This window comes from Crocodylus porosus, unplaced genomic scaffold (genome assembly GCF_001723895.1).
Source record: "Crocodylus porosus isolate Cpor-Errol unplaced genomic scaffold, CroPor_comp1, whole genome shotgun sequence".
NCBI classification, from domain to species: domain Eukaryota; kingdom Metazoa; phylum Chordata; order Crocodylia; family Crocodylidae; genus Crocodylus; species Crocodylus porosus.
This window is the reverse complement of record NW_017728947.1, coordinates 15,186,426-15,207,693: the sequence shown is the minus strand read 5'-3', so window position 1 is coordinate 15,207,693 and position 21,268 is coordinate 15,186,426. Positions and strand designations below refer to the sequence as shown.

General features: G+C 41.8%; 1 protein-coding gene across 3 annotated transcripts in view; it reads left to right on the top strand.

Moving 5' to 3' along the window:
* The first annotated feature begins 7 nt into the window (after positions 1-7).
* The window catches only part of SBF2 (SET binding factor 2), a 489,875-nt gene continuing 468,614 nt past the window's right edge, over positions 8-21,268 (top strand). For all 3 annotated transcript variants that reach the window (XM_019551418.1, XM_019551417.1, XM_019551415.1), the window contains exon 1: positions 8-79. In XM_019551418.1, the coding sequence (XP_019406963.1) occupies positions 25-79 (55 nt within the window). In that variant the 5' untranslated portion in view covers positions 8-24. The remainder of the gene's footprint in view (positions 80-21,268) is intronic.

Below are 21,268 nucleotides of genomic sequence, written 5' to 3'. Positions count from 1 at the left end.
GGCGGCGGGCGGTGCTCCCCAGCCATGGCCCGGCTGGCTGACTACTTCATCGTGGTGGGCTATGACCACGAGAAGGCGGGTAGGTGTGGCTGGCGCTGCGTCCCCTCCCCCTGCTCCCGGCGTGGACACACAGCCCTTCCCCCGGGGTAACATGGGTCCGCGGCCGCCTGAGGCTCGGCTGCGGCCCCAGCTGCCGGCCGGGCTTTGTCTTCCCTTGTGCAGGGAGGGAGGGGTGTGAGGCTTCCCCCGCTCCCTGCCTCCTCTTCCTGCCTCTCGGCCTGCGGGGTGGATGTATGTGTGTCCGTCCAAATTTGGCCCTCAGGCACGTCTGAGCCAATGCTGGTGGATGTCAGGGAGGGGCTGGGGCAGGGGGTGGTTACACCCTGCGCACGCCTCCTGCGCACGCTCCCTTGCCAGGGTGCGGCACAGGCGGGAGGCAAGGTTCCTTGGGTAAATCCGTTATTTTTCATTAGACCAACTAAAATGGTTGGGAAGATTCTTCTTTGCAAACTTCCAGGCATAAATTTTACCCTTCGTCAGGCTGAGGAAGCATCTGCAGTTGGTCTGTGCAGGAGGCCTGTATGCGTGTGAGAGAGCCAGTGGATGAAAATGCAAACTGAGTCAGCCAATGGCTCTGGCTTCTTTTCTATCCCATCCAGGAAGAGCAGTGACCAAGTGCAGATGCTTCCTCAGCCTGACAAAGGATATTTGTACCTCAAAGCTTGCAAAGAAGAATTTTTCCAGCTATTTTAGTCAGTCTGATAAAAGATACTGAAAGAACTTTGTCTGCCTATGTCCTTTGACCACCACAGCTACAACCTCTGCTCCAGAAACAAATGCAGGACCCGGAGCAGGTCGGGGAGCGGGGGGGCAGAGCTGGCAGCCAGAAGCAGAGCAGCCAGATTGGCAGGGGAAGGGGATCAGAGTGGGGTTTGAGGCTGATTTGTGGTCCCTGCTGCTGTCAGACAGGGATGCTGGGCTAGATGGACCGCTGCTCTGACCCTGTGTGGCACTTCTGTTCTTGTGCAACAAAACGTTAAGTCTAGGTTCACAGGGACCTCCCTAGAAACCAGCTGGGGCCATCGCCTTTTCTGCTGGGGGTGAGCAGTTACTACCACCTGCAGAGGTGATGTTGGCAATGCATAGAGGGGGAACTAGCCGCTTGAGTCTTGTCAGGCAGAAGGCAGGGCAGGGATTAGAGAAATTAACTCATTCAGATGGGCATAAGCATCTGGCGGCAACAGCCTACTTCATCAGGTGCTATGAAAGATGCTTTGTAGCGTCTGACAAAGTAGGCTGTTGATGCCAAAAGCTTATGCATGGCTGATGATGATATAGTGTAGGTAGCAGGGTGGTGTGTTGCAAGCTCTTAGGGAAGGCTGCATTTGCAACTGATTGACAAAGCAAAGATGATTTTCCTTGTCTGGTCAATGAAAGGGAGGTAGCGTTTTTAGTTATCATTTCACAAGCATCAGGAAATGCTTGTTTGTGGGTTTTTTTTACTTAATTGCAGTATCGGTGTCTCCAGACTGTAGTGTTGACATTTTCTTTTGATATTGCTGAACAGACTTTCAACTCGTGCGTTACGTACAAGGGTGTTGATGGTCATCTGGTGCATTAATACCCATACTTTTCAGTGGATATTTTTGGACTTAGTTGTTAACCGCACCTTGTCCTTAAGAAGGATTTTAGGATGTTAAATGCCCTTTAATTAACTCCTTTGTCTACATCTAGCAAGCCTTTTTTAATCTTTTACTTAAATTAACTTTCTTAGATTATCTGAAGGAAACAGTTACTCCATAGTTTCTAGCTTTATGCATTGGAGAAGTCTAAATAGCAGCTGTATTATCTTTTCTCTCTTTCTTCTTTAAATATAAGAAAAGTATAAAATCCAGATGTTGTTTATAAAATGTTAGTGGACTAAAAACCTATCAATGGAAGGTCTTCTGTCCACAGCAGAATTTTTTTCCATTCTTCTATGTTAAGATATGAACAATTTCAGGATGTTTTGCCACTGGAATTGGGGGAAAAATTATAGGGTTTCTGGAAGGTATCAGGTGGAAATAGAAGGTGCATGGGAAGAGAAAACAAGTAGGTTTTTATCTTAAGGACATGCAGCTTATGCTGTCTGCATTATAAGAAATGACTCGCATACATAAAATTAAGTAGGTTTGTCCATTTGCATTCTGTGAATTTATCTAATTGATTTTTTCCATGCTACTTGAATTTTCAAAGCACAATCTTAATTGCATACATTCAAGACAAACTTCAGATCAAGTTGTCAAAATAGCAATCTGTCTAATTAGATGTTGTGTAATTTGTTTGCTGCTATTTTAACAACCTGTGCTGAAAATGTTTGAGAGAAAACAACATTCTCCACAAGACTAGGCGCACATTGTATTCCAGATTCCTTCACCCCCCACGTACAATCCCATTATACATGGAGTGGTGACATTTTTTTTCTTGTAACTTACAATTCAAGCTCTTGGGATATTTATTATATTTCCTTTTGTATGAGAGAGGCAACCAAAATGTTTCTACTGTTTTAAATGCATGATCCTTGAAGGTTTTAAAAGTTTCTAAAGAGAGAATCTATATATAGAGATAATAAAGAGAAACTCTTGTTTTGGTGTTTTGAATGAAATGGGTATAAAATGTTAGTATGTAGTATAAAAACAAGAATCAATAAACTATCTTTTCTAACTGATTTCAAGCTTATTTGATGCAAAATTTCCAAATGAGAAATATGCTTAATGTTTTAGGAAATCTAGACACAACTTCTTTTGGTGAGAGTTCTCAATATTGCTATTACAGCTTTAGATCTAAGTAGCTTTTTAAATGGTCTTGAGGAGGGAAGAAAAATACCATTTTACTGTCATGTTTTTAGGACCCCTATTAGTGGCTAGTTACAGAAAAACTTTAGCATTGAGAGGCTTGACCTACTTTTTAAGAGCCTGGACCCCACTGAAAAATCACAGCCCTGAGTGAAGTGTGAAAATGTATCAGGTATGTCAAAGATATGGGGCCCATGGGCCAAATCCAACCTGTGGTGTTGCCTATGGTTCTGAACTGGACCAGCATGCCACATGGTGGGACTGGGGAGTGCTGTATGTGGTGCTTGGGCTATGACTGAGGTATGAGCTGAATCCAGTACACAAACCAGCCCCATGCCACTTGTCTGGCCCATGGGGTCAGATGATTTTGACACTCCTCTATACTTGTGAATGGAGAGGGTTAGGCACCTCAAGATAGGTTTCACACAGACAGCATGCTGAAAAGCTAATATGAATACTAAATAGAGGCACGTGTCTAAAATTCTGCCTTTTTCCAGGGTTTAGCTGCTTCCTTTCAGCTGCAAGTTAGCTCTACAGTCTGAAAGTCTCTTTTGGACTTAGGTGCCTAAAAGTATAGACAGACATAACAATTATACAGGTATCCAGAAGTACTGATATATACTATTACAAAGTAATTGTTAACATCTGCCTACTTGAATAGTGGTGTAGGCATACTAAAACCATTGTTAAATTGATCCCATTTCTTGAAGGGTTAAAGACGCGAGGATTTAGCTTGCTTAGTCTTTTCTAGCAGCCTGTAGACCTGTGGTTCCCCAAGGGTGTGCTGTGAGAACAGCAGAAGTCTGCTCTGAAGATGATTCTTTTCTTTCTTTTCTTTTTCTTGCTTTCTTTTGCCTGGCTCCCATCCCTGCTGCGCTGAGCTCTGGGGAGCCCTCAGCAATAAGTGTCTTTGTGCTCCCCTTTCCACTGCAGTCATGCCTGTTCCCTGTGGCTTCCCAGGGCAGTGGAGAGCTTGTTTACAACGGCTCCTCCACCCCACCCCACCCCACCCTACCCTACCCTACCCTACCCTATGGTCCCAGGACTCGTAGTGGAGAGGCTCCCTGCACTATGTCAAAGAGGCTGCTGCCCCTGTTCAGCCTGACGCTGCTTCCCCTGAGGAAGGCCCATGCTGCCACTGCTTCTCTGCTTCCTGGCTATAGTACACATTCAGTTTCCAGCTGCTAGTGACCTGCATTGGGACCAAACACCTGTAAACTGCATTTGCACGGTTGCAGCCCCTTTTCCCCACTCCCATTTTTGGGTGTAAGAGTGAAGTGTGCTGTCAATTTTAATGGAGGAGAAAGCGCACCTTCTGTGTCAACAGTTTGGGAAACACTGCTGTAGGTGCTCACACTCGCATTGTAAAAGCTAATGCAAACTCTCCAGTGCCAACTCATTCTTCTCCTTTAAAGCCACTGACACTTAAGTACATTCACCTGTGAAATTTTCCCTTTTGGAAGCAGAAGACTGGTTCACTTGTCCATTCTCCAAGCACAAAAAACAGAGTACAGCCATTCAAGGGTTTTTGTATGGAAGAGAACTGGCTTTTCTTCCACAAGAAAATACAACCACTTCCACCCGGGAGATCTCTGTTTTCCTGCGCCAGCTTGAACAGATACGCTTCTGCCCTGGTTTATGGAAAGGACAAAGGAAGTATCCCTGCAGCTCAAATACTCCCAGGATCAGCAAGAGTTGATCTGCTGCTGTCCCCTACGCCTTTCACAGACTGGTGTGAGGGGCATTTGCCACTGCTTAATTCCTCTAGGGACCGGAAGGTGTCAAGCTGCCACTGTTCCCTGTACCTTTCACAGACTGGGGTCAGGAAGTCACGGGGAGCATTTCCCTGTGGCCATGAGGGACCCAGGGCAGCCTCTGGGCTTGAGAGCTCAACCCCAGTTTGCCTGTGGGGGTGCCTGCAGGGTAGAATGCCTGTATGCTTCCAGAAACGTGCAGTTCTGCACCTGAGCACCTCTCTAGACCTTTAGGTAAAGGAGCACTTAAATTTGAGGATTTCCAATTGGTGTAGGCATCGAATAAAATTTAAGCTGGTCAGCTCTGCCGAGATGGTGGCTGTTTTGATTGTGCATAAGGACACAGCTCTAAGCACTTGGGCAACTTTATCAACAAGCACTTGGGGCATTTTACATGTGCTCTGGGAGGTGTGGGGGGCACTTCAATTAGCAAGCCATGCTAATTAAAAGCTCCCAATCCTCATGTGTATCAGCATCCCCGTGCTGAAAAAATGGTGGCAGGGCGCTTTGAACTAAAGCTTGTTGGACAGTCTTTAGTTCCAAGCACCCCACTGCCATTTTTCAGCATGGGGACACTGATACATGTGACGTTAGAGTCTGCTAGAGCATGTTATTTTCTGTGCTATAAGGCACTAGATTTCCAGTGCATCAGAGAAGGCTCCCTGTCCGTGTATAGGAGCCCCTAGATGCCTAACAGGTTAGGCAGGGTTTTAAAGAGTGCAGATGTGAACTGAGTTGCTTAAGTGCCACTCCTGTCCTTTTGTAGAACTTGCCTCAGAACCTTGCGGATTCTAACAAATCTATACTTCCAGTTCTTATGTTAGTGTTTAAAGAATTATTTCCACTCTGCAGATAAAGAATTTGGGTAAAGAGGTGAATGATTTGCCCAAGGCTGAGAATTGAATCCAAGTTCCTGATTTGCATTGCAGTATCCTAATCACAAGACCATCCTTCTGCTACAAAGGCAAATCTAATTCACCTGTTTTTCTATCCCTGCCAAACACATGGTTACAATTTCCAGTTTAACTTTCTGTTTATACTGTCTTAGTGTAACAGCCCATGTATGCGAATCAGTATTGTGTTTACTGGGTGCTTGAACTCGCATTCCTTCTGCATTCAAAACTTATGAGATTTGTGATAATTTTGGGTGTGTATGGAATGTAGCATCATCAACTGTCACTGGAAGTGAAGTGAATTAAGTATCTTAACTGGCTCCTGCACTTGTCAAGTAGATCCAAACCCTGTTGTTTTATTCCCCGCCCCCCATATTTATTCTTTAGTATTAAAGCATGAATTGTGCTGGCAATATGACAAGCTCAATTACTTTCCCATATTTATGCCTTGTATTTATTTGAAGAACTATATTTTTGTTGAGGTATATAATCAGCATTTTCCCCAACATTGTTGTATTGTGGAGATCTGCTGTAGAACTAGACCAGAATGGCATATATCAAGTTTTCTTTGGAGAGCATATAGTGGTCAAAAAGCACAGGCACCATAAATTGAAGAGAACAAAATCTACAGCATGTGTACCCTTTGCCTTGTTTTCCATGGGTTTTGAAGTGTGTTTGATGTCCCTAACAACAAATTCCTGTCTAATGTGTTTTCATAATGGAATTTGAATGGGATTTGGGGAAGTGAACAGATGTTTGCAAAGATCATATAAGGGCATGAGAAAATACTCTTTTTCTTGTTTTCTTGTTTTTGCTGGTATAAGCCCTAATCATAAATTCATGAATGGTGTTTACATGTGGCCTTGCTCAAAAAAGGTATGAGAGAAAGTCGGCTTTTCCAAAACGGAAACAATATAGTAGTGTAGAAAGAAAAAACTAGATAATGGGCATGTTTAATCTGCCCTATACCCACCATTACTTTAATTAGCTTTAAGTGTTTTAAATGTAATTAAGATGTTGTAATGTACATAAAGCAAACTGCCAAAACAAAGGAATCTATCTTTGTAAACATTTTTCCTAAAACAGAAGCAACATTTAGTCTTTTGTGCTCGTATTCAGTGGTACTGTGTATGATAGAGGCATAAGGCTTTCCATAATGTAACACATTTATCTGTTATTACAACAAGTAAATCTGAAGTCAGTGAGACTAGGAGTGGTTCCTATTACAGCTGCCTACTTTCTCACTTTTACAGAATAGTTTAATGTTGCTTATTTTAAAGAAACCACTCCATCTTCCCATTTGCTTATCATCTTACTGGGTTGTAAACCTAAAGAAGGAGTTCACTGAAGTAGGGAAAAGAAATTTCCTAAGGCAATGGTTCTTAACCTGCTTAGCCTTTTTGATGACAAAAAAATAACAGAGCAATCCTGCTGCAAAGAACTCAGGAAAACCACAGAAGGTCAAAATGTTTTTGACACTGTGGAGTGCCGTTTGAAATCTGTGCATTTATCTTGTGAATTGTGTTTGCACACCCAATAGTATTAATTAACATTGTGTGGCACCCCTGAAAGGATCTCAGGGCTCTACAGGGTGCTATGGTACCTGGGTTGCGAATCACTGTCCTGCATTTTGTATCATTTCACTTTTCTGTAAGCTGATTGCTTGTAAGCAGTAGGAAAATACTGTGAGTTGTTCAGTTAAACAAACCAAACTTGACCTTTATTCAGTAAATAAAATAAGAATTACTTGTGAAGTTTTTGAGGATAATGTGACTGGTGTGTAATCTCATCATCCAGAGTGCTAAACTATGTATTTTTTTTAACTCAGCCAAGCAGAGCACCTGTACTATCTCACAAATTAGAGGCAGGCGCTTTCTTCCTCTCTCAAATTAAACTTCCTACCCTCTGCCAAAAAAAGATGTGCAACGTAAGAAGAATGAGGGTTGGGAAATCAAGTATGTTGGTTTGTACCACAGCTGTGTTAGGAGTAGTTGCAATCTGCGTTTAAATGTGTAATATTTTTAAGACAAAGTAAGTTAGTGCCTCTACACAAATACCTTTAGGCTTAAAATCTAAGCTGTTTGGCTGAGGCAAGATGGTGGCACTTCTGGCATTTGTGTAGCAGCATTGCCAAAAGCCTGAAAAATAAAATGGTTGAATTAGAATGCCTGGTGTTAAATGGTGACTTTGACATAATAGGCATCTTGGAGATTTGGTGGAAGTATGATAATCAATGGGATACTGTTCTGACAGGTTACAAACTATATAGGAATGACACAGTGGGACATGCATGTGGAGGATGGGTACTGTGTTAAGGATAGTATAGATAGTAACAGCATAAAAGTCATACCTGAAAGGAAAACTACCGTGGAAGCTCTGTGGGTAGAAATCCTGTACTTGAATAAAAAGAATTTAGTACTAGGATTGTACTACTAACCACCTGATCAGGAAGGGGATATGTTTAAAACTAACAAGAGAAAGTACTTTAGAAATACAAACCACCATATACAAGAAACTTATGGACCAACATACACAGACCCAGCAATCACCCTAAACACACCAAGAAAGCTGTAATGTACACCCAAGGCCTCCTGATACCACCAAATTAGCACTAAATACCTGCAAGTGTCACCTCACTAATCTCAAAAGGGCTTTCACCCAACAAGGACACTTCTCCAGAGAGAGAGATCACACTTTTGAAAGAGCCACCCGGATACCACATGAAGAACTGCAGTACAAAAAGAAAATCCCTATGAATTGCACACCATTAGTTATGACACACCAGCTTTCCCTGGAATCTATACAGAAAATCCTCAAACAATTGCAACCCATACTAGAAGAAGACCTAATTCTTAAAGAGTTCTTTCCAGAACCACCCATCTTAACCTTTAAACAAGCACCGAACCTCAGCAGCCTCATCACCAGAAGCAAACTTCCTATGGGCCAAATAACACCAAATGGATCCAGACCATGCTGGGACAAGAAAGGTAAAACCTGCCAATACATCTCCATCACTTCCACAATAACTAGACCCCACAACAGAACCATCACCATTCCTGGATCTTATACCCATACCTTCAGAAATGTAATATATCTCATCCAGTGCATTAAATGCCCTGATGGAAAATATGTAGGAGAAACCCACTGTATACCAAAATGAATGCACACCAAAAATCTATCAAAGACAAAAACACAGTTACCTGTGGGTTCACACTTCTCACAAGACAACCATTCTGTCTCCAGTCTCTCAGTTCTAATCCTCAAAAGGAATTTACAAAACACCTTTTATAGATGAGCCTACAAACTTCACTTCATAAAACTACTGGATAAAAAAAAGCATGAACTGAATATAGACATTGGATTTATGGCACATTATAACCTGCCTAACATCCAGTAACCCCAGGTAACCTCTCTTCATTTTACCAGTTACATTCTATCACCAGCTGAACATTCCCCTCCCCCCCAACACCTACCTGTCTCTCACCTATTGTTTCCTGTTCCCTCTGATCCTCACTGCCACGTGTTTGCATTTTCACAGACCTGCATTTTGCATATTGGCTTCTTTCACCCAGAAGAGCACGCAAAACACCAGCAGACTCTCCCTATGCCTGAAGAAGGGTTTTTGTGCCTGAAAGATTGCAAAGAACAATTTTTTCCAACTATTTAGTTGGTCTAATAAAAGATATCGCATTTACCAAAGAACCTTGGCTGCTTAGTTAACTTGTGTGGAATTAATTGCAGATAGTACAGCCAGGTTAAAACGGACTGGATATATTCCTGGATGATAGATCTATTAAAGGTGATCACACAGAATGTTGGAGATGTTTTATTTGGCATCTCTAACCCAATAAATGGTCAGTGCTAGGGAGGGTATTGTACAGGGGATAGATCACTGTAGAGGTACCTGGTTCAATGCTTTCATTGTATAGCATCCATGTCTACCACTGACAGGATACTAAGCTAGATGGACCATTGGTTTGACCCAGTGTGGCACTTAAGTTTCTGTGAAAGATGAAAAAGGAAGCAAAGCTCATTTAGTTCTGGTGGCATCCCCGCTCTGTGACTGGATGTAATGCTAAAACCTACTCTAGGCTACATCAGACTGCAAGCTGCTCAATAATTGTGTTGGGTAAGGAGAACATAATTGAAATCAGTCACATTGGGTAGGAAAAATGAGGTCATAATAGGAAGTTGTCATAAAGTTTAATCTTTGTCATAGGATGACCTATACATAAAGCATTAAGGTGAAGTGGAAAAAAAACCATTTTCTGTGTTTTCATCTATCATGCTGCTTTGGGTAATTGCTGGAAATTTATACTTCAGAGTGTTGTTAACATGTCTTTATTACATTTTTGAGAATTGTTCACAAAAACTGAAATGTTATCATTGAATGGCAGATCCATGATGAATTAGAAACTGATAGAAATAGAGTTATAATTCCTTTCAAAAGTCTTCAGGGTACCTTCTGAAAATGTTGCATTTTGAATTTTCTTTAATGGGTTTCCCTTTCATTGTGGTGATGTTATGACAAGTATTTCATGCAGGATTTCAATTTAAAATGTAAAGTCCATAAAGTACATATGCTTATTGTGTAAACTAGCATAATTTGTCCTGGAATGTGAGGACAGTGACTCTTCATTAGAGGGAAGATAAACTATCTCCAGGGGTATTTTGAGATTAGGTTTCAACAGCGATGACTGTTTTTATACCACAAAAATCTTGAATTGACACTGCAGTTTGTCTTACAAAAGTACACTTTTGAAATTCCATTTTTCTGGACAACACATTGTTATGGAAGTTTGAGCATTGCAAAGGCACTGGCATAACCACAAGCATATTTTTTCAGTAGAAAACAATGGTGACTGGCATTTCAACTCCTACAACATCACAAAAATAATAGCTTTATCTTATAACACTAGAGAAGATAATTATACCGCTGTGGTACTTCACTGCCATGAATTTAAAATACCAGTGTGGTGCCAGTCTCTTCCCAAACAGCTGCAACTCAAAAACCTGAAGGAAAAAAGTCACTGTGGAATATTTTTTCTAGCAGGAAACAGTAGCTGCAGTGTTCATCTTTGATTAATATTGGTAAGGTTATACCTTTAAAAAACTGACAAATTGTGGTAGAAACTTACTGATTCTCTTTTTATTCCTACTTAGCAGAGTAGATCAAGGTTTGGGACTGTTAATTATCTTTCCTAGGTTAGTAGTATTCCTAGCAATGATGATTCACGTGGAAGGCTACAGTAGTGTGACTGTAGTGGCAATACATATCTTCTTTTTAGGGTTTTGGTGCTACTTTCTTCTATGCCTTAGTATTCTTTTTTTTTAATAGAATAAATTCTAATTGTAGCATTAGTAAAATGTTCTGAAGTAATGAACAATCCAAATAGTGTAATTAGGGATTGAAATCCCATTCAGTCCTTCTCCTTGAGCTAAAAATATGCCATCTTTTGTGTATTAGTGACTTGGGGCCTCAGTAATTTCTCTTGACTTTCAGATTGTTTCTAATTTCATTTTTAATATTATGTTCCTCAAGATTTAGTATTGTGAAACAGTGGAACCATCTCAGCCAAATTTAATTTTTTTTCTATTTATTTTGGAACACAATTCCTTTGGGAAAATGGCAAATAGAAGACAGTATGTAAATATACAGTTTCTTTTGAAATAGCCATAGGTGCCAAATGCTTAAGGCTGTAGCCAAAAAGATGTTGACCAGCATCAGTGGACCTTCATCTTTTATGAAGATGTGAATGGTAATACTAATATATAAAAAAATCACCATAATCACTAATTTATTAATAAAAATCTACAAAAGTAGTGGGGGTACTTGCTGGTCTAAATTATTACATGCAAAAACTTACGTAAGAACATATTTAAGTTGCAAAATCAAGAACTTGGGTTGTAGGAGTATTACTCCCAAATTTAAGTTGTGTGGTTTTGGGTCCCCCACCCATTGTTTAATTTCCTGGGTTTAGAAAAAAAACCTCCCAGAATTTCCATTGTGTGACCACATGGCATTATATTACCATGAACATAGGTCACTGTCTGGTTTGCAACCTTTGGATTTGGCAAACGCAGACCTCTGTCATGAGGGCAAATGGAAAAATTGATACAGTGATAGGCTGTCATTCTCTGTGTCCACACCTGGATGGGAGTGAGACAGGATTTTGTCAATATATTCTGACAAGGAATGGTGAGACTTGCAACCTTACCTGCTCCTTTTTTCCCAAACCTGAGCCTGTCTGTTCTGTCTAACCTCTTCTCGACCCAGTCTCAGTCCTGTTTCCGAGTCTCCTTACCCATCCAATCCCAGTTTCTTCCCTCTTCCTCCTCCCCAGACTCTTTGCTTCAACTTAGACCATTTCCTTATTACCAGCCTTATTTTTGCCTGCTTTGCTTTTGAATTAGATGGACTTCTCCTGTCTTGCTGGATACCCACAGTAGATGGTGTTATTGAAAGAACAGAGGGCACAAGCTCCCTTCTATTAGTTCCTGTGCCCAAGTCTACTCTGCCCGAAGTGCAGTTACCGGAAGAGTCCTTTAGAGCCCCCAGTCATGGGTTGATTTGCCATTCTGCATGTATGTACATGCACTGTATAATTATCAGTGGGAAAGAAGAGAGGGAGGTCCAATATTCTCTGTTATGATGGGTGGTTCAAAGCTCTTAGCTGGTAAAATCAAGTAAGTCTACACTGTGTGTGAAATGAATTAAGACTTTTCAAAAGTTTATAACTTGGCCAAATGTAGGTGCATTTTCAGTGAAACAGCAAATGGTATTTCCTTGACACAAAGGCACAAAGACACAAAGGTACTTCCTTGACTTGGGTAGGTCCCATGTCCCTGATAAAAAAAATAGTGTTGATAAAACATTTAAAAAGAAACATTCTGGAATTTTTAACATGGTCAAAATAATGTCTTTTTTCCTTAGCTTCATTCACATGAACTCTTTTGGCTAAATTTTTCCAAAGTAATTCAGCTTGAGGCAAATTGAATTCAGCCTGAAAGTTAGTTTGCCAAAGTTATTTAAGGAACATTGGGCAGCATCTGGCCGTACCCCTTGCTTGAATAGAGGGGTCTGATTCTATAGTCATCCCTGGTCAGTGTTTTTCCACCTTCCTTTTGAAAACTACTAGGGAAGGGAATTCCATAATTTCCCTGAGCAGTCTATTCCATTGCCTTACTGCTGTAACAGTAACAAAGGTTTTCCACAGATCCAGTCTAAGTCTGATTTGTGGCAATTGAAAGCCATCGCTTTGGGTCCTTCCCACTGTTGCAGGTATGTTAAACACATGGGTCAGGTTGGCAGAACCATTCCATCTGTTCTTTTGGGGCCTTAGTGGAGATGGCCCTCAGTAGAAGGAAGGTGATTAAGGACTGGGCTGATATAGCCCTATGGCTACTTTGCCTACTGCCATTGCTGCTGGATGTGCCACTTGCAGCCCCTGGCCCCATGGATCCAGGAGGAATCCTTTGATCTGTATCTGACCTGGGGCACAGGATGAAGTTGACATCCTATCCTTACAGCAGGAGGCAACAGTTTTCCTTCTTCTTTATGACAGCCTTTCAGGTATTTGGGAATTGCTGTCATTTCCCCCCTTCCCCCTTTTATCTGTTTTTTTCCCTAGCTATCTCAACCTTTTCTCATGCGGCTTTTTTCCCACTCCTTTTATCATTTGTCATCTCTTGTCATCCTGACAATCCATTTATAGTTACCCTTTGCTTGTATTTATTGAGCCAATTATATATCCACCTGATAGTAATTTTATCCAGCACATACATCTCAAGTTAACTTAAAAGAATGTCATGGGGAGCTTTTATCAAGAGTCTGCTGAAGTTCACATTTGTTATGCCTAGTGTATTTCCTTCATCTACCCAAGTAGTTCATTTGTCAAAGAAGGAGATTAAATTGGATTTCTGTTTTGCATTTTGAGGCAAGTTGCTGGTGGCACCTAGTGATCAGCCTTTCCTCTTTCAGATGTTTACACATTGACTTCTTTACTGGTTTTGAAGGAAATTTGTACCTACTGATATTGTAAGAGTAGTTGGCCTCTTCTGATATGGCTGATTACTTGCTGCAGGACAGCAACCTCTAGGTGTGGGTTGGACGGTTTTTGAGATCCTCCCTGCTTTCTCTGCAAGGAAGCCTCAGAGGGTCATATTGGAGAAATTGTTTACAACACAACCCTATGGATGCTTTCATGTGGTGCAGTAGGTAGTCCCTGCTCAATGAATGGAATACTTCTTTGTGAGTTTGAAACCAATTAATTTGCATGGTTACTTTGAGACTTTTGAGTAGAATTTAACATCTAAGGCAGGGGTAGACAAAGTCCAGCCTGCTGGCTGGATCTGGTCAAGAGTAGACTCCATTTCCCAGCCACCCCTGTGCATGGCTGGGGCCGGATGTCATAGAGACCAGCCCTAGCCATGCTGGCAGGGTGTACAGCAGGGCAGGGAGCTGCTGGGATCTTGCGATGGGGCAGCTCACTCTGGGGCCATGGCAGAGCTGCCATCTGTAGCCTGCATGCTCCAGGCAGGGGCATGCAGGTAGTGGATCGCAGCTCTGCCTTGGCTCCTTGCAGCAGTGACAACCTGGTCTGGAGCAGGAACAGAACTGCGATCCGCTGCCTGCGCACCCCTGCCGGGAGTGTGCAGGCTGCAGATTGTGGCTGTACCCTGGCCCTGGAGCAGGCTGCCCCCATCACAGAAAAACATGGATTTGAGAGTTTTTAATCAGAGAATTTACGATTGTGATTTTAATCGGAGAAAACCAGGATCTTGGCTTATGTTTTAGTTGTTATTTGTTCTCTGAAGTCAAAGGAACTGAAAAATAAAGTAAAAGAATATAGAATTTCATGTTTGCTATTCTTAATTCAGGGCTCTCCTTTAAAAGATGTTTCCTGTTTGAATGTAATCTGGGCAAATAATGATACCAACTCAGCTACTCAACAGGTAAAGTTGATACAGCTTTGATAGTTTGAACAACTGTTGTGTTTGTACTAGGTTTTCCAAATATACCATCATGTTTTGTGGGTCGAGTTCATGTTTGCCATGAAATACTTGTTTTTTTAGAGGTTATTTTTATTTTCTGTATCTTCTCTGGATTTTGGTGCTTATGCCCCATAACAGTTTCTTATAATTGGTAAGATTATTACTGAAGTAATTTTTTTTGCTATGTAAGAAGAGTCTTGTAATATGTTTATTTTGCCAGAAATCAGAATTGCACCTTTCAAATCCTGATGTTTTTATTTTTGGGGGTTTTTTTTTGCTTTTTAAGTGGATAATGTAGTGAAATCAAAATTGTGCTAATTATCATAGAACCTATACTTTCCTCACTGTACATGAATCCTTTACTGATCCAGACATTAGTTGGATAAAAAATAAGAGTGAAGGCAGAGAACTGAAGACCTTTATAATTGTTCACAAGTTCCAACTGCTGACCCACTTATACAGCTCCATTATCTTCAGCTGTGCTCTTGCTTACACCAGTTGATTCCTCGCCTTCGGTTGGTGTTATATTGTTGTAAAAAAATAGACTGGACAGTTGTTATTAAAGTTGATGTCTGAGCCAGAAAGGACATACTTTCACTTACATTCAGAGTCCTCTGAAGAAACTAATTGAATGTTTTGTTGCAATTTTATCGTAATTAATAGGCAGTTACAGGCAGTCCTCGGACTTATGGCATGATTGGTTCCTGAAAACCATGTCTTAAGTTGAGATGTAACTTGGAACCGATTTTTCCCATAGGAAATGTTATAAATGGGGGATTGGGTTCCTGAACCAAGGCCCAATACCCTATTTTCACCAAAAATAACTCAGAATTTTGTACTCAATCAATTATAGATGAGTAATATAGCTACAATAGTGTATTTATATTGTAAATAGCATCTTTGGAAAGATTTCTTTGAGGTGGCATTGCTGGACTTTTTAATGGGCTCTTGGTTGGACTTTTTGAAGGGTTCTTGGCTGGAGTCTTCTCAGGAGGTCTTGGCTGCAAGTTTTTCTGGAGTCTTGTCTGCTTTCTTAAAGGCAGCAGTCAAGTAAGTTTGGACAGAGGTTCTCCAGGGAGATGGGTGACACAGCAAACTTGTTTGCTGGCATGCCGTAGTGTTGGATCAAGCATTGTAAAGTTGAAACTGATGTCAGAAAGTTGAAACAGGGTGTCAATTAATAAACATTGTAAGTGTGAAATGTAACTCAAAACATTGCAAGTGTAGGACTGCCTGTACTGAAACAATAAATGTAAAAACACGTCATTCTTAGTAGCATATTTTAACTTATATTTTAGAATAAGCTTGTTAGACATGCTATATACATTTATTCTAGGCCTGTATATTTGCATGGTTTTTGCTCTCAGTACTGTAGTTTATACAAGACAAACTACACCTCTGAGTTAGGGGCGGTTAAATTTGACCTGCGGGCTGGATCTGGCCTGCCAAGGATTTTCATTCGGCCCATGGGGGCCCCCCAACAAATTGTATCCCACCCAGCTGGGAGGGAGCCAGAGCATGGGACTGGGGCTGGCAACACCGCAGAGCCTGAGCTCGGGGAGGGGGCTGCAGCAGCGCAGAGCTGGGGGGGCATCATGTGGGTGTGAGGGAGGGTGGTGGGGGTGTGGGGACCCTCCCCCACAATCCCCATAATGCATAGCCCCGGCAGGCAGTGGCAGCAGAAGCAAGCCGGGCAGTCAGGGTGCAGGTGCCCAGTGGGGTGCAGCTCTGGCCAGCACTGCTCATCATGTGAAGGATGCAGCCTCCCCTGAGCTGTCTGTATTGCCGGTGCTCCTCACCACTCACACACAGCCCATGCATTCACACAGCATGGGATGGAAGCCCTATGTGCTGGAGCCAGGTGCCTTCCCTTCCAGGGCTGCACAGCACAGGTGAGCAGCCCTGCTGGCTGGAGCTGCCTGCCTTCCCCACTCCCCAGGGAAAGGTACTTGGAGCTTCCCTCCCCTGCAACGCAGCACCGGGAGGGATGGCAATGGCTTCCAGCCTGAGGGGCTTCTCTCCTGTGCTGCTCAGCCCTGGAAGGGATGGCAGCTGGCTCCAGTATTTGGGGATTCCTTCCTGTGCTGTGCCAGTATATGGGCTGCGCATGAGTGACGGAGAGTACCAGCAATACAGACAGCCCAAGGGAGGCTGTGCACCTTGCTGCAATGTGCAGAGCTGGCTGGAGCTGTGCCTCACTGGGCACCTGTGCCCTGAGCGCCCCACTACTGCTGGTGCGTGGTGGGGGAGTTGCTACACAGTATACAAAACTGAGAATTTTTGAGTTATTATGCAATCACCTCTATATACAGTATGGAAACACAAGTCATGACAAAAATATATTTTTCTAAAATATTTTAAAATATGTTATAGTATGTGTTTGACTTCTAGTGTATGATTTGGTGTTTTTCTGGTTCTAAGATGGCAACCCCCTCTCCCCCAGAGAATTTGGGGGGGTAAGTGGAGGGACTTCTCGTGGTAAAGGTCAGGGGTTAGGGTGGGACTTCCAGTCCCAGGATGGTGGCAAGGGGGTGGGGCAACTATCAAGGAGCAGGGCTATCCACATGGCCCTATATAACTTGCCAAAACTCATTAAGTGGCCCTCCACCTGAAATAATTGCCTGCCCCTGCTTTAAGTTATGATTTTGTTTAAAGAAAAGAGCTTGGGTGATTTAGTAAACCTGAATAGCTAATTATTTTTGCAATTGTGTGATATACTACCACATTATAAAAAACATACATGATTAATGGGATTTTTTTCACAGCTTTAAAAAAAAAAAAAAAGAGTACCTAAATTTCATACTTGGAAGCAGGAGTATACATATGTATTGTAAAAATTGGTCAAGAAAGATACTAGCCTTAAATTATATTTTTAGCACTGAAATAGTTAAAATGCTCTCTAATTTTGCAAGTGGATCATTATTGGAGATGGCATAAATGGTTAACTTTTGGTAGCTAAAATGCGTGCAGATACCATTTTAAATTGGTGATTTAAATATTTAAATTTATAGTGTTGGAAACAACGGTGATACTGCTGCCTTGCTAATTGACGTACTTGTTGTTTTAAACATTCCTGATCCAGAAATTTAAAGGCATTGCTTGTGATGGTCCTGAAGAACGAAGAGTTTGTCCTGGAAGAGTTTAACGATGTATTGTAGGGGTGTGCGAAGCAGGCCCTATTCAATTTGGATTTGGGTCAACTTAGGGACTGTGATTCTATTTGTTGATTCAGATCACTGTCCCTGATTCGATTTGGTTGAATGTGAATCTGAAGATTCGATGCTGATTCAGAGAATCAGTGATTCGGACATAGACACAGCTTTAAAAGTTTTTTTTCTATGTACCTTGAAGTAGCAAGTGCAGCTTGTGATTGCTGCAAAGCTGGGGCAGATGGAGCATCCCACAGGAGTGCAGTGGGGCCCTCCACGTACTCCACAGTGGACTGGAAGTATTCCCGGTCCACTTCTGGGTCTGCAGGGGAGTGCACAGGGGGCCCCCCTGCATTCCCTTGACTCGGCGATTGGCCATGGGGAGGGACCCTGGGTGCCTCTCCCAGTCCCAGGAGCCACCAACCACTGAGTGGGAGGGGCCGGGGGGCTCCCCAGTGCTCTCCCTGGCAGACCCAGAAGTGGACTGAAAGTGCATCTGGTTCTCTTCTGGGTCTGCTGCTGGGGAGCCCCCTGCACTCCTGTGGGATGCTCCATGTGCCCCAGCACCGCAGCATTAACGAGCCCCTGCTACCTAGAGGTATGTAGAAAAAACATTTAAAGATGCGTCTATGTCTGAATCCGAATCTCTCCAAATTGATTTGGAAGGTTTCAGTTGGATTCAGAGAGATAAAAGGGTCCTCTGATTCGATTTGGATTCGGAGATTCAGTCACCGAATCGGGCTGAATCTCTGCCGAACTGAATTGGGGGCTGAAGCTTCGCACAGTCCTAAGTATTACCATAATGAGATTATTTGATTTGGATGAGTGGCCGTGTTTTTTTTCTTTTCTTTTCTTCTCATAAGCATGCTCCATGGCATATCTCTGTTGCCTTTTGATACTATGTTTTGAATAAGCATTGCATAAATGGCATTCCCAGGCCATCTCTTTGTTCTTGATGATCTAGACTGTCCTCATTTCCACCTGAAAAATGTCCTGTCTGTTAGATGTTATATTATGTTAAAGAGAGTCATTGGCTTCTTTTGAAACAGTACAACAGTTTTTAGAGAATGCCTGAAAGAGAATTTTGCAGGCAACAAAAATTACAGAACAGATTTACAAATTTACTACAGTCTTTTACAGTTAAAGTCCGATATGGCTAAAGAGGTGGGTGCATTTCAGTGTGAAAGTATAACTGCAATAGTTTTTGCAAATACACCTGACCCTTGAAGCTTCAACATGGCTTGTGATTGCAAACTACTGAAGTTTTTTTCACAATGAGTTAATCAAATGTGATATAGTACTAAACAAAAACTAATTGAACTACTTAGGGGCAGCTTCTGTCTTGATGTTATTTTATATTTGTTTGCAAACCTGAGTTGCACATGTTTGTGGCTGAGTTTAGTTTAGTCCATAACTGGTGAGAAAGCAATAGAAATAGCTTAGAAATAAATATAGAAAGAATGAACAAGTAGATTTTTAGGTTTATAATGTTACTTCTTCATTAGTCTGATAAGAAATTGTTTTACTGAAATATATAATGTCCTTAAGTAATACTCAGTGGAAAAATCTTTGTTATATTTTTAGTTTGCTGTTCTTTGAGTTTGTATGGTTAGACCAGACAAAATATTTGTCCTGTAAGATGTATGAATCATTCTTTTTTGTAAAATTTAGTTGATTATCTATATCCCAAAAATGTTTTTTTATGTTAGAAGTGTTGAGTTGGCAGCAGTAGGTTTATCATAAATGGACGTTATTACAGCTGTTATGTTTAAAATCATATTTCTCTAAGATCAAAATATTATTGAATTGTTTTATCTTATTGGTACTGCAGGAAATACATAGGGTGGGAAACTCCCAGGTGGCCCCAAGCTCATCATCACTCATAGACCGTCAATGGCATGTTTATAGAGATTTTTACCATCTGTTTAATCCTGGGAAAACAGAGGAAAATTTTATTTTTTGATCATGTACACATTACTCGTCTTCAAATAGAGGGGAAAAGAAGAAATATTTAATACTTTCCTTTATTGTATTAACGTCTGTCATGAATGTTAATGCCTTTTTTAAGTCACTGGACTCTCCTTCCCATGTGAGGACAAGTGTGTTGTTAAGGTCAAGTGTGAGGATCATGAAGGAGCACCAAGTACTTGATAGTCCCCAAAATAAATACACCAACTTGCACTGCAGCCACTATTAAGCTGGGTGTGGAGGCATATTTGCTATTGACTGTATAGTTGCAATCAAGCACATGTAGAATTCAGTGACTATTGCCCAGCAGTCTTTTTATGATTATAATTTAAAGGGATTAGGATTGCAGGCACTGAATTTGATCATGCTGTGGAAGAACTTAATAATGTGTTGCTACAATGAGAAGGTAATGTATGGGTAATTCTAATGTTTATCATGAGTTTGAGCAAAGCCATATTCCAAGACTTCTCCAACCTAGGGGAAATGAAATGGAGGGATTCGAGAGGACAGCTTTGGTCACAATGAAGTGCTCTACGTTAGTTGTTACTACTCAAGAAAGAGACCTTGAAGTTGTTGTAGATAGTTCATGGTTCAGCAGAAATCAAAGGCAAACAGAATGTTAGGAATTAGGAAAATGTCATTGTGCTACTGCATAAATCCGTAGTATGCCCATACCTTGAATACTTTGTTCAGTTCTTGTCCTTTTCCTTCATATTCACCCATGCCCCAACTCAAAAAAGATAGAACTATAAAAATTTCAGAAGAAGACAATAAGGATGAGAATTGTGGAGAAGCTTTTATACAAGGAGGAACTCAGTATAGGACTCTTCAACTTCTGTGGAAAAGACGACTGGGGGAAGGAATATAGAGGTCCACAGAATCATGAATGCTATGAAGAGTGTAAATGGGATTTACTAATTATGAACTCTCACAATACCAGAACCAGGGAACATAGAATGAAATTACTAGGTAGAAGGTTTAAAACAAAAGGAAGTTCTTTTTTGCACAGCGTGTAATTAACTTGCACAATTCATTTCTAAAGTGTTGTGGAGACTGCTGATTTTGTCCATCCCACTTGGGAACTTGATTAAATTCCTAGAGAATAGATTCATTGGTGTGTATTAAACATAGCTAGGGGTGCATGCTCAAAACGTCCTAGGCCTCTGAATCATGGAAGCTGTTGTGGGAGAGTATCAGGAGACAGATCAGTCTGGATAGGCCCTGCATAAATACTAGAGGTGCACTGATACATTGGTTCAATATCAGATCAGCACCGATGTAAAGAAAATTGTCTGCATCAGAAATTGGCCTGATATGGCTGATAAATTTGGCTGATAAATGGCCCGTGCATACTCACAGCCTCAGTGCAGCATGTAGGTGGTAAGGAGCATAGCCCGGCAGTGTGGAGAGCTGCCTGCAGCTGGTAAGTCTGTTGTGCTGGAAGGAGGTGGGGGCAGGGGAAGGGAAAGGGATGTGGAGGTGGCAGATCAAGGCCCCCACAGTGAGGGAGGGAGTGGGTCTGGGACTTGGGCATAGGGTGGGGCAAGCGCTGCCCAGCTGGGCAGGTGGGCGAGGGATGCAGCTTATCTGGGGGGCGTAGGGAGAGAGGGGGGGTGGGTTCTGCCACTTGTCCGGCAGCTCATCCAGTGCTCACTGTCTTGTTTGGTGGTTGGCTC